At 41.3% G+C, this 16,893-nt stretch overlaps 1 protein-coding gene across 4 annotated transcripts; it reads right to left on the bottom strand.

Moving 5' to 3' along the window:
- Positions 1 to 1,825: 1,825 nt before the first annotated feature.
- On the bottom strand, positions 1,826 to 16,861 carry odr4 (odr-4 GPCR localization factor homolog). Of its 4 annotated transcripts, none has more exons than XM_011616313.2 (14): positions 16,757 to 16,861; positions 16,204 to 16,303; positions 15,860 to 15,967; positions 15,639 to 15,731; positions 14,364 to 14,470; positions 14,243 to 14,279; positions 13,983 to 14,126; positions 13,789 to 13,884; positions 12,799 to 12,846; positions 11,617 to 11,736; positions 3,657 to 3,765; positions 2,419 to 2,622; positions 2,044 to 2,103; positions 1,826 to 1,947 (listed from the first exon to the last, which is right to left on the bottom strand). In XM_011616313.2, the coding sequence occupies exons 2-14, from the start codon at positions 16,300 to 16,302 to the stop codon at positions 1,877 to 1,879; spliced, it is 1,296 nt and encodes a 431-aa protein (XP_011614615.1). In that variant the 5' UTR covers position 16,303; positions 16,757 to 16,861; the 3' UTR covers positions 1,826 to 1,876. The 4 variants fall into 4 exon arrangements, with proteins under 4 accessions (XP_011614615.1, XP_011614614.1, XP_029686293.1 ...); XM_011616312.2 differs by having other exon boundaries at positions 16,701 to 16,857; XM_029830433.1 differs by lacking the exon at positions 2,419 to 2,622 and having other exon boundaries at positions 16,701 to 16,857.
- Between the last annotated feature and the right edge of the window lie 32 nt (positions 16,862 to 16,893).

The following is a 16,893-nucleotide window of genomic DNA, read 5'->3' as shown; positions in this document are numbered from 1 at the left end:
ACTGTATTATAGGGCGCACCTTCAATTAACGACATATTTTAGAACTATTTTCATACACAGGGCGCACCGTGTTATAAGGCGCATAGCATAGAAACTGCGTAGTGCCTGTGGTTTCATGACGCATTAACTAGCTCGAGCTGCGCTAAAAGGAATGTCAATAAAACAGTCAGATAAGTCAGTCAAACTTTATTAATAGAATACAAACCGGCGTTCTCACAACTCCATTCACTCCCAAAATGAATAAACAGAATGAATAAATATTATTTTTCCCGAGTGACGTAGTGTTTTCGCGTAACACAGTTCGTTTAATAACAGCGAGTTATAACAGGCAGTGCAACATTTTTACCACAAGTGGATAGTCTAGTTTGATAAATCTTCGATTTAGTGCAACACTTTTATCACGTAGTACCGTTGCGGTAAATTAAACGTTAGTGCAAACACAATATACGGTAACTCGACCTCTCGAAGTAGTGCAAAGCAATAGCAATATAACAATAGCAATATAACAACGTTGTTCAAACGGTTATGTCCATATTCACAGTATGACCAGCCTTGTTAAGTTGTAAACACACAAAAACACGTAAAGCTCACTTTATCAGTTCATTCCTCATCCAGGAATCCCTCGAATTCCTCTTCTTCGGTGTCCGAATTGAACAGTTGTGCGAATACGGCGTCCAACATGGCCAGCTCCGTCTCGTCAAAGTCGTCATCAGGGTCAGTGTTGCTGGTGTTGTCTGGCATTTCAGTGACAATCCCTGCCTTCCTGAAAGCTCGGACCACGGTCGAGACTGATATATCAGCCCAGGCGTTTACGATCCACTGGCAGATAGTGACGTATGTCGCTCGGCGCTGTCTTCCCGTCTTGGTGAACGTGTGTTCGCCTTCCGTCATCCACCGCTCCCACGCAGTTCGCAGTCTAGCTTCGAATGCCCTGTTGACACCAATATCTAGCGGCTGGAGTTCCTTTGTTAATCCACTTCTTGCTTTGTTTCCTCGGAAGCTCCGTTGAGTCTTCTTTACCTGGCGCAGGTCGTCTTGTTGCTTCCTCCACTTCCGCACCATTGATTCGTTCACGTTAAATTCTCTTGCCGCTGCTCTATTTCCGTGTTCAACTGCGTGACTGATAGCCTTCAGTTTGAACTCTGCGTCATAAGCGTGTTTCTTGCAAGGAGCCATTTTGGGGTCTTTACAGACAGAAATGGTTTGGGACTGAATTCCTATTTATCGCTCTTACTGCTGTTACTTCGGCCACGCCCACTGACTACGGTAGCAGCGATTAACCAATATTACCGTAATCCATACAAAAGGCGCACCGGGTTAAAAGGCGCACCGTCGATTTTTTTAGAAAATTCTAGGCTTTTAGGTGCGCCTTATAGTCGTGAAAATATGGTATTTGGATTTTCTTTTTCAATTTTGACAAGATCATCTGCCTCTTGATTGGATTGAGTGCTCCATTTACATGATGCAAATCCAATTTAACAGCTCTGTTTTACATCTAAGTCATGTAAAACCTACCTGAAAGGGAAGAGAGCAAAATCCTATATTCTAATATTATTATTATTATTTCCACCTGTGGAAATGAGAGCATTCCCATTTTGGCGATGCTGCTTTAGATCTGAACTTTGTAGGGTCAAATTACAGATATGCTTTTCCCGTTATATGATGCATCTTTGTCATTGCTTCTCTATCCTGTCCCGACTTGTTGCATAAAATGGCCTGTTCAGGTCTCTGCAACGTGCCAGGAGACAAATGAACTACAAAAGATGTTATTTGAATAAAAATGAAATGAATGATATATTCACTCAAATGAAACTCCAGATTTGTATGCATTTTCACCTGAAAACACTTTATTGAGCAGATTTATGTGATATTACATTTATATGTCACTAAGATAAACCATTGAGACAGCAGTGGCAAGAAGGACAACAGTAGTAGCCATGGCAAAACCTAAAAAGAGATATTAGAAGAGTGCTCAGACAAACGGGCACTAGTTGTGACTTTTTTTTTTTAATAGAATCAATACATTTTATAATACATATTTACCAATATAGGTACTGATCTGGCTTCCTGGTTCTTCAACATTTTCCACTGGAGGCTCTAAAACTATAATTTCATAAATTAGTACTCAGTGTCAGTTGCACAACTATAACACAGGTCATGACACTAATCAGCACAATGATTTAAGGTTCAGCGTCTTCAATGACAATTCAATAGGTAGGACAAAAGACCCAAGATAAAAACATGTATCTTTCAAGTGACTTATCACTTTATAGTAATATGTCAGTAAAACAAATACCAAATATTATTTAATATATTTAAGACACTGGAAATACTATGAAACACAATATGGCTGCATTAATTTGTAAATCATAAATGCAATAATTTGAGTACACCAAAGTAATACTTTATAAATCCTACCTGTCGGAACACTTTTTTCTCCATTTTCAGCTAGAAGTTCCTGTTTAGTGTCTAATTTATCGATGGTAGCATCAATATCCAGCATCTCCTTTAGCCTCTCAATTAGATCAGCCAGCTCTTCATCAATAAACTGGTACTCACATACCATTGCTGGCCATGTCACTTTCATTGGACAGAAGATACGACGAGGGAGACTGAAATTCTCTTGAAGAATGACATAAGTGTAAGTAAACTTTCTAATTAAAGAGTTTGAAACAACATCATTGCAATAAGTCTCTCTCTCTCTCTCTGAGCATGAGGGTGGTGAGTGTGTCGGCTCCGGGAGTGAGAGACAGATTTCAGCGGTTTTTCCAAACTTTTCCTATATTTGAATCTTTATTGTTACACTGGGTGGTGTTTAATCACATCGGGGAGCACTATTCTGAAATTTCGACCGTTTATTCGCTGCTTTTGGTGAAATTAAGAATGATAGAGACCGTCCTGGACAATGAGGATGTTGGAGTGGAGGAGAGCAGCCTCAGTGTGGCCACGAAAAGGAAGAGCACGGATACAAAGGTCAACAACGACAAAGTAAAGAAACTGTCCACAACAGAACCTCACGCACATAGCTTACAGGACGCACGCAGCTTACAAGACGCACACAGCTCACCACACACACGTACCCCACAGGACACACACAGCTCACAGGACACACATAGCTCACACGACAGACCACAGGACACACACAGCTCACAGGAGATGCACGGCACCCCAATGGACACACAAAGTACACAAAGCTCTTTGGTGGGCATACAGGAGGCATCAGCTCATGATGATGACGTAAAGGTGGAGGTACACCCTGGTTACCACTTGGAGAAGATCAAGTGGTTCCTCAGGGTCACGAAGGGGCAGAGGTCTGTACAAGTGGAGGACCTATTTCCAGACCTCCAGCTCTTCCAGGATCATGTTAAGATGTACATGAAGATGGAGGGGTACGGCGAGCCCTGTTTCACCAACCGGGAGACGTACCGCCTAAAAAAAATGCGTTCCCTCTGTCTCTCCGATTGATTTCTTGCCGAACAATATTGAAGGTTTCAAGAGTACATGGTGCCTGAATGACGAACTATGTTTGGTGGAACTATGTTTGTGTTAGATCATGGTTGTTATAATGACAAATAAAATTGAGTTTTGAAAAATCAAATCTCTCTCTCTCTCTCACTCACTCTCTCACTCACACACACGGTAGCATGTATGTGTACCTTTTTTGTCTTTTCCGGTCCCCTTGCAATCCACATCTGATGTCAGCAGCTCATCCAGTATTATTGAAACTCTAGTGGCCAACGTAGAAACTACATCCCTCTTCAGCAACTGTTCAGAGAATGATATATATAAAAAAAATTCTCTTCCTTGCCCTCCTGGGTGGTGCCTCCTTCCTTCAGACTCGGGTCCTCTACCAGAGGCCTTGGAGTCTGAGGGTTCTGCGCAGGATCTTAGCTGTTCCTAGGACTGCGCTCTTTTGGACAGAGATCTCTGATGTGGTTCCTGGTATCTGTTGGAGCCATCTACTCAGCTTGGGTGTTACTACGCCTAGTGTCCCAATCATGACTGGGACCACCGTTGCCTTCATGCCCCACATTCTCTCCATCTCCTCCTTCAGCCCTTGGTACTTCTCCAGCTTCTCGTGTTCCTTCTTCCTGATGTTGCTATCACTTGGGATTGCTACATCTATCACCACCACTGTCTTCCGGTGTTTATCCACCACCACTATGTCAGGCTGGTTGGCCACCACCATCTTGTCAGTCTGGATCTGGAAGTCCCACAGGATCTTGGCCTGCTTGTTCTCCAGCACTTTCGGGGGTGTCTCCCACCTGGACCCTGGGACCTCCAGTCCATACTTAGTGCACTATGCCAGCCACCTGGTTATGCCGCTCCATGTATGCCTTGCCTGCTAGCATCTTGCACCCTGCTGTGATGCGTAAACATGCTTGTAGCTGCTCTGCCATTGGCTATTGCCTAGCATCTTCCTGTCATCCCATTGGCTAGGAGGGACGTCAATATGTACAGGTATGTGTGTATCCCAGCGTCGTCTTCGTTTAACTTTTATTCGCTATGGACCCCAGGAAAGTGATGGACCGGGATTTATTGTGGGTGTTCGGAAGTTTGTCCATTAGATGGCGGTGTTACCACAAGTGTTAACGTTCGTTGCTAGTAATGACGGCTAATGTAAGATAAGCCTGTACTAAGTTCATTTTGTTCCTGGAGAAGCCTTGCACTGAATTCCTATATTTATTGTGCATTAATCTAATTGTAACATGTTTTGATGCATTTTTCTGATTTATATAAAAAAAAAAAATGTCCGAATTTTTGGGGGCATGGAACGGATTAGGGTATTTACATGGAAAAAGCGTCTCTACTTACGTAATTTTCAGGTTATGAAAGAACTTCCGGAACCAATTAATTTCGTAAGTAGAGGTCCCACGGTATATATATACCCCATCGCAACTGATGGGGTTGAACTACATGAAGGAAACATCACAGATGTGCAGGACAGCTACAAATACCTGGGAATCCCACAGGCAATGGTAACCATGAAGAGGCAGCTAGGAGGTCAACCACAGCTAAATACCTCCAGATGTTAAGGCAGATCCTGAAAAGTCAGCTAAATGGTAAGCATAAGATCCAACTGTGATGGATGTATAAAAACTGTTTATAATATTCCCCATTTGTTGTACGGGTGGGGTTCATGAGGGAGGAGTTCCCGCGAACTGCAGGTGCCCAGCTGATGTTAATTGGCAATCAACATGGAGAACTCCCGCGGAGACATAAGGAGCGACACACAGCGGGACGGGAGGTTGTTTTTTTCAACTATATGGCCGATTGGCAGCAACCTGATGGACACCTTTCCGCCCAGATTGGATTATTATTCAACGTTTTAATCGTGGACGCCGTCCTCGGATTATACTTTTTTTTCCCTTTTGAACTTTTCACTCGTGGAGGCCTCTGGACACACCACTGCGCTTTCGGTTGACATTTATGAACCGCAAACATTCCAACGGTGGGAAACCTACGAATGGCATGCGCTCACACAGCACGGAGGCATCAAGGAACTGTGGTACAGACCTATAATTGAGTGGAGTGTTTTACGGGGGGGGGAATGTGGTGTTGTAATCTGGGTGAAGAATTAATACATTATAACTTTTCACGAATCGAATGGTTGTGTTGGGCGTTTTTAATATATGACATAACATAATGGGGGCTCGTCCGGGATCTAAGCCGCAGAAAATGAGTCATTTGTAGCCTGTTAATATTGTAAAAAGACAACGTTATTGTGTAAGCTGTATTTTGTTTCTCCATCATGACGAAAGTGATTGATTTTCTCGAAAGCCCAACTGTTGCCGGTTTGAGGGACTTGAAAAAGGCTGAGTTGTTAGAGGTCGTCAAGTCTCTAAATCTAGCTGACGTGACTCCTACCTTGACTAAAGCTAAGATAGCTCTTGCTGTTGCTCGGCATTATTGTGATGAAGACATTTTTACACGAGCTGATTTAGCTCAGTTTGCCGAACCTGAAGTTTCCGTGAAACCTGACGGTAGCTCCGCCTCCGACATGGAGAGTAAAATCGCGCTCCTCCAGCTAGAGTTTGAACGAGAGAAAGAGCGTGCAAAAGAACAAGAAAAAGAGAGACAGTTTGAGCTGAAAAAATTAAGATTGGAAAGTGAAGAAGAGAAAGAGAGAGAGAGGCAGGAGAGGATGGAGAGAGAACGATTGCAAATGGAAAGAGAAAAATTAGAGAAGCAAATTGAATTGGCAAAGCTGGGAAAACCAGATAAGGAAAATACAGGTCACTTTATTGCAAGCAGAGAAGTAAGATTGGTCCCACCATTTGCTGAGCTGGAGGTAGATAAATACTTTCAGCATTTTGAAAAGGTGGCTGAGAGTTTGAAATGGCCCAAAGATTTATTGGCCTTTGATGCTACAGAGTGTTTTACGGGGGAAGGCACAGCAAGCATATTCCGCTTTGTCTATTGATGACGCTGCAAAATATGATGTGGTCAAGAAAGCCATATTGACTGCCTATGAATTAGTGCCAGAGGCATACAGGCAGAAATTTAGAGGCCTAAGAAGAAATGATAATCAAACTCATGTTGAATTTGCACATGATAAGGAAGTGTACTTTGAACGTTGGTGCACATCTCGGTCTGTTGGTGATGACTTCAAACTCTTGAAAGACTTGATGCTGGTCAAAGAATTTAAACGGTGTGTTAAGGATGACATTAAGTCATATCTTGATGGAAAAGATGTCAAGACACTCCATGAAGCAGCAAAGCTAGCTGATGAGTATTCACTAACGCATAAGTCAAAGTATGGGGCCCAGGATAGGCAGTCCACTTCCAAGAAGAATGGTGGTAACCCTGTTGCAGCACACACCACAGATGTAAAAGTCAAAACGACTGAGAACAAAACAAAGCGAGATGATGCTAAGAAAGAAGCGTTTTCAACTCTTACATGTTACTATTGCAAGAAACCAGGCCATGTCTTGTCCGAGTGCCTACACCTTAAGAAGAAGAGGGAAAGAGAGGCGTCTGCTAGTGGCAATGCTCTAGTGGCGTCTTTGAGGGAAAAGCCTGTTAATGTTGGTTCAATGGAGCCATCTTGTCCTTTTGATATTATAAACTGTGAGTCGTCTGATCTTCTCAGGAAAGATTTCCTTCCTTTTGTGTCAGAGGGATTTGTTTCTCTAAGTGAAAATTCCACTCCTCAGCCCATTCGAATTCTTCGTGATACTGGGGCTTCCCAGTCACTTTTGTTGAGATGTGCATTGTCCTCCTGTAATGGTGATGACACCGCTACGGGTGACTTCACTCTTGTTCAGGGTATTGAGGGTAGAATTGTGACCGTACCTCTGCATTCTGTGTTCTTGAAGTCAGACTTGGTTACAGGACGAGTGAAGGTGGGCCTCATGGCCAATCTTCCTATTAAAGGTATCTGCTTATTGCTAGGCAATGACTTGGCTGGTGGAAAAGTGGTCCCCTCCATGTGTTTGACTGCTAAGCCGAGTATGGAAGAAGAGTCTAATGTAGATTCTAATGTGTTTCCCTCGTGTGCAGTTACTCGAGCTATGGCCAGAAAGGCTGAAGAAAAGGAGGGCCAGGTGCAATCTAGCACTGTGCTAAATCAGGACGTTGAAAAGTTGGGTCGTCAAATAGACACTGATGAGAATGACTGTCCTGATGAAGTGTCAGACACTTTGCTTGAAACGTTGTTTGAACAGGATCGTGACAGTTCACCAGTCAAAGTAACTGAAGATCCCCATGTGTCTGATGCACTTTCTTTGTCAAGACAACTAATTATGGAGCAAAGCAATGATGCAGAAATTGCTAAATTGAGAGAGGACGCTCTCTCTGAGGATGAAATTGCCAGGGTGCCCGTTGGTTATTACCTGAAAGACAAGGTGTTGATGAGAAAATGGCACCCTCCTGATATTCCTGCTAGTGAGGACTGGGCAGTTGTCCATCAAGTTATTGTTCCCAAAGCCTACAGGAATGACATTCTCAGTATGGGCCATTGCTTACCACTAGGTGGTCATCTTGGTGTTAACAAGACTGTAAATAAAATTATAAAGCAGTTTTTCTGGTCAGGATTACGTAAGGATGTGGCTAACTTTTGCAGGACATGTCATAGTTGTCAAATGGTTGGCAAGCACCAGTCAGATCCTCCTGTGGCTCCTCTGAAACCTATCCCAAGCTTTGGGGAGCCGTTCTCTAAAGTGATCGTGGATTGTGTGGGACCCTTGCCGAGAACTCGGTCTGGAAATGAGTATATGCTAACTATCATGTGTGCCGCTACAAGGTTCCCTGAAGCAATTCCACTTCGTAATATCAAGGCGGCTACTGTGTCGAAGGCCTTAATAAAATGTTTTACTGTGTTTGGTCTGCCAAAAGAGATCCAGTCAGATCAAGGTAGCAATTTTACCTCTGGGCTCTTCCAGCAAGTTGTGTATGAGCTGGGGATCAAACAGATCACTTCAAGTGCCTACCACCCTGAAAGTCAGGGATCTCTTGAAAGATTTCACTCTACTCTAAAAACCATGATTCGAGCATACTGCTTTGAGAATGAGAAGGACTGGGATGAAGGAGTTCATTTGTTGCTTTTTGCTGCAAGAGAGTCAGTCCAAGAGTCCCTTGGGATTAGCCCATTTGAATTGGTGTTCGGGCATCAAGTGAGAGGACCGTTAGCCCTATTGTGTGAGCAGTGGACATACAAAGACAAGCATGTGAATCTGTTAGATTACGTTTTGAACTTCAAAGAGAGACTTTACGGGGCCTGCGCCTTAGCTCGGGAGAAGCTCAAGTCAACCCAAAGAAAAATGAAAACTTGGTATGATCGAAAGGCCAGAGAAAGGACATTCAGTCCTGGGGACAAAGTTCTTGTGGTGTTCCCGATGCAGTCAAATCCCTTGCAAGCTCGATTTCATGGTCCATATGTTATCCATTCAAAGGTCAGTGACCTCAACTACCTCGTGTCCACTCTAGACAGAAGGAAGACTAGGCAACTATGCCATATCAATATGTTAAAGCCTTACCATAATAGGCCTATGAAGGTTGTGTCAGTGGTCCATCAGCCAATTGTTGAGAGCTCCGGGGAGGATAAGGATTGGCAAGATGAGGAACCCCGTTAAACCTGACATTATTCCTTGTAAACTGTCTAATTCGGACATACTGCAGAGCCTTTACTTTAAACTGTCTGACTTAGAACCTGCTCAACGAGACCAAATGACTGAATTGATACTCAAGTATAAAAATCTATTTCCAGATGTTCCAAAGAGAACTCACATGGCCACTCATGATGTTGATGTAGGCGATGCTCCACCCATCAAGCAGCACCCATATAGAATGAGTCCTGAGAAATGCAAACTTGCTGAAAATGAAGTACGGTACATGTTGGAGCATAACATTATTAGACCATCTCATTCTGATTGGAGCTCACCGTGTGTACTAGTGCCCAAGCCTGATGGTAGCACACGATTTTGTACTGACTATAGGAAAGTAAATGCTGTCAGTAAAACAGATGCTTTTCCCATTCCAAGAGTAGACGATTGTGTAGATAAAGTTGGCCAAGCAAAGTCTCTCACTAAAGTTGACCTATTGAAAGGATATTGGTGTGTCCCACTGACGGATAGAGGAAGAGAAATCTCTGCATTTGTCACACCATCTGGGTTGTATGAATACAATGTTCTTCCTTTTGGAATGAAAAATTCCCCCGCCACATTTCAAAGAATGATCCATTCTGTGGTTCAGGGCTTACCCAACACTAGTGCCTACATTGATGATTTGGTTACGGGCAGCAACACATGGGAATCTCACATCGCTGATGTGGAAAAACTATTCCAGAAACTATCAGAAGCCAATCTTACAGTTAATTTAGCGAAAAGTGAATTTGGCTGTGCTAGTGTCACTTATCTGGGGCATGTGATTGGCCAAGGGAAGGTGGCTCCTGTTGATGCTAAGATCCAGATTATAGCCTCCTATCCTGTTCCCACAACAAAGAGAGCCTTACGCCGATTCTTAGGTATGGTAGGATATTATCGTAAGTTCTGCAAGAACTTTGCCGAGGTAGCCCTGCCTCTGACAAATTTGCTGAAGAAATGTGAGAAATTTGACTGGAATGATGCCCGTCGGAAGGCCTTTGAGGAATTGAAGTTCTTATTATGTCATTAACCTGTTCTCAGTTCCCCTGATTTTGGCAAACCATTTGCCTTAGCTGTAGATGCAAGTGATGATGCAGTAGGTGCCGTGCTATTTCAAAACAACGAAAGTAATGGTATTGACCATCCGGTAGCCTATTTCTCCAGAAAGTTGAACCGGTACCAGAAAAATTATTTGACTATTGAAAAAGAACTCTTAGCCCTGATTCTGGCCCTTCAACATTTTGATGTCTATGTTTGTACGTGCCAGAAACCTTTTGATTGTATATACAGATCATAATCCTTTAGTGTTCTTGAGTAAAATGAAAAACAAGAATAGAAGGTTGTTAAGCTGGAGTTTAATTCTTCAAGAGTATGACATGGTAATCAAGCACATCAAGGGTAGAGATAATGTTATTGCTGATTGTCTATCCCGCTGTTGAAAAGTATGAAAATGGGGTGAATGGATGTACTGGAAATTTTGAGTATTAAAATCAAAATTTCCCCTTTAAGGGGGAAGGTGTGATGGATGTATTACGAATCGCATGCGCTCACACAGCACGGAGGCATCAAGGAACTGTGGTACAGACCTATAATTGAGTGGAGTGTTTTACGGGGGGGGGGAAATATGGTGTTGTAATCTGGGTGAAGAATTAATACATTATAACTTTTCACGTATCGAATGGTTGTGTTGGGCGTTTTTAATATATGACATAACACAACCCATAGACACCTACGCCCTGCCAGTACTCAGATACCCTGCTGGCATAATACCCTGGCCACTGGAGATAAAAGCCACTGACATCAAGACAAGGAAGCTCCTCACCATGCATGGAGTGTTTCACCCTAAGTCCAGTGTCCTGGGACTGTACATGAAGCCAAAGGAAGGGGGCTGAGGAAGTGTCTGAACTGTCCAGGAGGAACCAACAAGCCTCTGAGAGTACAGCCCCCACTGACCGGCTGCTGAGTGAATGCCTCAGGCAACAAAAGCCCACCAAGGAGGAGCAGCCCGAGGGGCTATCATGGAAGGATAAGCCCCTGCAAGGTATGTATCACCGACAAATTAAGCAAGTGGCTAATATCGAGAAAACCTACCAGTGCCTGGAAAAGGCCGGACTGAAAGACAGCAGAGTCAATACTCATGGCCAGGGTCTACCATACCAGACAAGACCCCAGGTGTAGGCTGTGCGGAGACCACCCTGAGACAGTCCAGCATATCACAGCAGGGAGCAAGATGTTGGCAGGCAAGGCATATATGGAGCGGCATAACCAGGTGAAGGCAAAAGTGGTCCCAGCATTGCTTGGGACACTAGGGGCAGTAACACCAAAGCTGAGTAGATGGCGCCAGCAGATACCAGGAACCACATCAAACATCCCTGTCCAGAAGACCGCAGTCCTAGGAACAGCTAAGAACCTGTGCAGAACCATCAGACTCCCAGGCCTCTGGTAGAGGACCCGAGTCTGAAGGAGGCACTGCCCAGGAGGGCGAGGAAAAAAAACAGACAAACATATATATAGATAGATTTAAAAATGTTACCTTTTCAGCAAACTTGGACTTCGTTTTGCTGCCAAGTAAAAAGACTCTGCTGTGTATGGCTCCTCTGATTGACATGCTGCCTCCACACTGCTGCACCAGATTGGTCAATCTTTGGTTTTCCTTTCAAAAAATAAAGGCTTACGTTTACTCTTGCAACAAAGTGGATACACACTGGACACAACAAAGGTGAAAAGATACATTTACAATCAACAAATAAAAATATGTAATAAAAAAAAACTTTGCAAGTGAGCGCCACATAAGAATCCATTCTTAATCATTTTCAAAGACATACAAACTATATGGAGGGATGCAAGATAAAGATGGTGTTTTCCAGTGCAAAACTTAAAAGTATCCTCTCAGTTGTGCAATAATAAGAGGAGAACAGACTCACACAGGGTTCAGACTGAAGAGTACAGCAAGGACTGTCAAGGACTGGAAGCATCAGAGTAGTGCTCCATCTGAGAGCAAACGACTTCAATCTCTTCGTAAAAAGGCTGTTAATAACCCAACCACTTAAGAATGTCAACATATAGTGATCTGGACAACTCCAGACCCTGACATATTCCAGAGAGCTGAAGAAAATAGGAGAACTCCAAGAGTATAATGAAAGGATAGGCCACAGTATGGCTGATACCGCTGATATGAATAAAAGAAGGGGCTGTCAACAAGAACATTTACAAGTGGTTGGGAAAAAGTGGATGTTAGCACTGACAGCATATCGGGAAAAATAACATCCGTGCTAAGTGTTAGCTGTACTTTACTTGATCAACCTCATCTTAGGCTTATTACCAAACATAGGTCCCATGGAATCTAGACTGGTAGAATGGTTGTGAACATCCATATCCAACATTGTGATGATAGATGTAGCAATTCCAAATAATATCAAAATTGGTAAGAACAAAAATATTTAAAAAATTGAAAGGAAGGTGACTTCAGTAAGACTAGAGACTGCACAGAACCCCTAAGGTTACAGGCCTCTGATTGAGAACCTGGATAGATGGACTGATGAGTGGACAAAAAGACAGAGCAGACAGAGTGACATTGAACACTAGTATTTTAAAATGTACATATTGCAATATGAACATTTAAATATACTAGGGTTCAATGTCACTCTGTCATTGAACACTAGTATATTTAAATGTACATATTGCAATATGAACACATTGTTATGGCATAGCTTACCAGTGGAATAAGGAGCTGAGCGTTGACTGTTTGTCTTTCATTCCTTTTCTGAAATATCAAACATATATTTTTATCAACTCATTTTTTAATAAAAAGAAAACAGTATTTTTCCAGCCATGTGCAAAATAATTTCAATGACATTTTGTGTTATCTCATATATTAAGGATCAATTTGCTGAAAATTAAAATAAAACCACCAAACTGTCAATCTGGATTAGACGTTATAAAATGTAAATCCCTGTCTAGAGACTGCCCCCAAAACGGGTTATATTATAAGTTGTATCGTGGCGTATTAAAACACAATGGATGGAGCTTAGGTAGCACTAGAGGAATTTATTAGAGAACATTGGTGAAGAAAAATTCTCTTTACACAATCAAATGTAGACTAAGCTAGTGGTGGAGCTTGCACATATACAGTTATCCATCCAACTTTGATAATTTGGGAGCACAATCATTACCTCCATCAAAAGAGGTTATGTGATAAGAGTGTTTTTGGTTTCTCTTTCATTTAACAAAATAACAAATAAGTTATAAATGGATTGTAATGACATTTTAAGGAAATGTTGATAATGAGTGAAGGAAGGGCTCATTAAATTTTGGCCAAAGCCAAAGGACTTTGATAATAAAGCAAGTTTGTGAGAGGTCTTTGAGTGCTTTTTTCTGGTTGGACATCCCAACTTAGACTAAAACTTAGTCAACGAATCAGTGTTAATCTTTTATTAATCAATAAAAAAACAAAATTATGCTCATATTTCTTGCTGAGATTGAATTAAATGCAAATTGCAATTGTTATGTAACAAGTCCCTGAGGCTTTTTCCTAAGCAGAAGAGCGTCAGTCACCATAACTGTTTGAATGTGAATGGTTAATTTTAACTTTCCCTGTATATGCTAATGGTAAAAAGCTCTCTATGAACATCCAAAACACCCACAAAGCTGCACAAGCAGTTAATAATGCAAACTAGTTTTTCTGTGTGGTAAAGATTAAAACCACCTGTCCGCTTGTCAGTTCCATGTCCTCCGGTATCCTTTTACAATCGAACAAACAAAATCCTTCCTGAATCTGGTGTGCCCACACTTTCAGTCCCTCCTGAATAAGAAGAACAAATACGCAAAAGCACACTTTCCTAAGAACACTTTCAATGACATTCTTTACAAAATTTTACATGTGAGTGTTGGTGCAACTACCTTAAGGCATGGATCCATGTTTTCAATGCCTGCTCTACTTCCCGACAACGGGAGCAATATGTCCACATTTAGACAACATGTAATCATACTCCAGGCTGAACACACACTTGATTGGTACTTCCAGTCTGCAGACTTCAATGGGCTCTATAATTTAAACTGATATTAAAATGACTGACAGAATGATGCTGATTTTTTCTGTTAAAAGATCTTGTTAAATTTGTGTACACAAAGCCACAACAAAATGATTGCCAATAACTCACCTTGGGATCTTTGATATTGAAAGTTCTGCAGGTTGTTCTGGTGATGTGGAATTCAAGAATAGCTACACATAATATTTGATAGTTCTATGTTCTAAATGAGAAGAATTGCACAAAAGGATACGTTGTGTCCTTGGGGTTGACATGCAGTATGACGTACTCTATGACATCATCATCCGTGGGGACCCAGAGATACTCAGAGGAGATAGTTTTATCCAATTCACAAACTGTCTGCACAGTTCAGATTATGATAATTAGAAAACAACATTCACTGTCTCCTGAATATTAGTAAACTATATTGTTCACTATGCAGATTATTCTCTTATTATTCAATTTTACCTCTCATCTGGAATTTATAATGAATTAGTACACTAAATAAACACATCAAGTGTTTCAATTTCGTCAGACTTACTTTCTCAAAAATAGACAAATGGTGTCAAACATCATAATGTGTGAAAATAACACCATAACAAAACAAGACAAATGAAACTACAGACAAGTTGTCAGCCAAAAAGACGTTGATCCAGTTTGATTTAACACTCTCATGGGCTTCTCCAGCCGAAATGCAAATATTTCATACTGCCCTGCTACTTCGCATAACGACTGAATTACACATAACAAAAAGCTCAGAAACAGCTAGGAAGTGACACTGGCTATAGATATACTTTAGATGACTGTTGTTATTATTGTAACAAATACATTTTTTTTTTTTTACCATATGTTGAATTCACAATGTAGCATTAGTGAGCAATATTAACGAGATTAGTATAGTTTAATATTTATATACTATTTGAAAAAACATTCAATGTAAATTTTGGATTGGATAAAAGTGCCATTCTCAACATCATTGAGAGTTGGAGGCCTGAAAAGCCAGATGCATTTCTTAACGTAGGTTCTCAACCATCAAGGTATAACTGAGTCAACCAGACTAATGAAAGCTCTTTCACCTCTTGTCCGAGATGGTTGTTCAGTTCTGACTAGTTATTCAGTTCTGACTGGTTATTCAGTCCCTTAATCAATAGTAGCACAAACAATTTCATCTCCCACCAAAGCAGACAGAACCGGAGATATCTCTCAGATTAAACGGGGAAATGCCTTACAGTGTCTCTCTGATAGGTCCTAATAGGTTCTATTTGTTGTTGCATAGTTTCAGTCACGCTCTTAATCTTGTTCAGATTCAGGGAAATTATGTTTAACATGTGACAAGAGTTTCTTTATATCCCACTGCTGATAGATCATTTTTTAAATAGCATCTGAATTGAAGATTATGATTTCAACATGCAGGAAACCATTCTACATTTGCTTTCTCTTTTCCTAACCCTATGTGCCAGTCTGTACTGTATTCTTGTAATATTTCAACAACTACAGTAACTGTTTTGTATGTAGGTGTTTGACTTACTAGTTGCAAAGGGGCTAGTATGTCAATGGTACTGGAATCTGTAATAATAAAGACTCCCAGCACAGACAGACCTCCTGGCAGCATTCTTGACACCTAAATGACAAATTACAAGAAAGAGAAGAAGACTTAATCTGAAACCGCTGCTATTACTTCTAAAATATAAGATGTCATGTCAAACAAGACATTTTAAAAAAGGAATGTGATTTAGGATAGAGGCATACCTGTCGACCATGTTCACATACCCACTCCTTGTCCACAAAACCTCTACCTGACTCCTGCCTTTGAGGTGTCTGAGTTGCCATGACTACAAAATCCCTCTGTGCTGAGTTCTGAAATCATTATTCCTTGTTATTATCAATGCCTTTTCACTTCATCTATCAAAATAAAAAAATGAGGACTGGAATAAAAGCATGTAGAAATTAGTAATGTGTTTTGCTTTTATTGGGATGGTGTTGATCTAATTATATACGTTTGCTTTAATCGTTAACTGATACCTGTAGTTTGATATTCATACTACGGTAACAGCAGAATAAAACTGCCAGTAAAAAGTACATTTGTACTGTACCTGTCCAATAAGCAGGCCAGTGATTGGACTTGTTGATTGTTCACAGAGTCTAGACAGATATCCCTCCACAACATCTTCTACTATGAATCCACGGCCCATTCTGAAACATGTAGACAAACAATATAAATGCATATAAAGAGCTTCACAAGCACAGTGTATCTCGGTAAATGAGTAGGAAATTTCCTGTAAATTAGTATTAGTCCAAGATCCATCCAGCCATTTTATCTCACCGCCAAATGGATTAATTCTCATCTTGCGTCATTATTGACGACTTGTGAAAACAATCGATTTAGCAGTATGTACGAAAGGAAATTAGGAACAAAACAAAGAAGAGGCAAGGAAAAAAGCCTCAGAAAACGTCTGTATTGACGAGAGAGAGTGCTTCGTCATCACAGAAAATCTAACCACTTCGTTCTATAGAAAATCTTCTGACGCGGCCTTCATGACATATGGAAACGGCTGAGGTGACGGTTGAGTTCACAAAACATGAAACTTACATTCTACCCCGTTCTGGTATGTCGCCGTATTGAAAAAACAAAGTAAATAAAAACACCTTTTTTTTCCTCAATATTATTTCTGTCACCGTTGTCAGTACATAATGCGACGTTTGAGCCAGACCCCGCCTTCTTCCTGGAAAAGTTCTACCTGCTATCTACGGGGGCCGAGCTTGGACAATAATCATAGCAATGA

The sequence above is a fragment of the Takifugu rubripes genome, chromosome 22 (assembly GCF_901000725.2).
Source record: "Takifugu rubripes chromosome 22, fTakRub1.2, whole genome shotgun sequence".
Lineage (NCBI taxonomy): Eukaryota > Metazoa > Chordata > Actinopteri > Tetraodontiformes > Tetraodontidae > Takifugu > Takifugu rubripes.
This window is presented reverse-complemented; position numbering and strand designations above follow the sequence as displayed.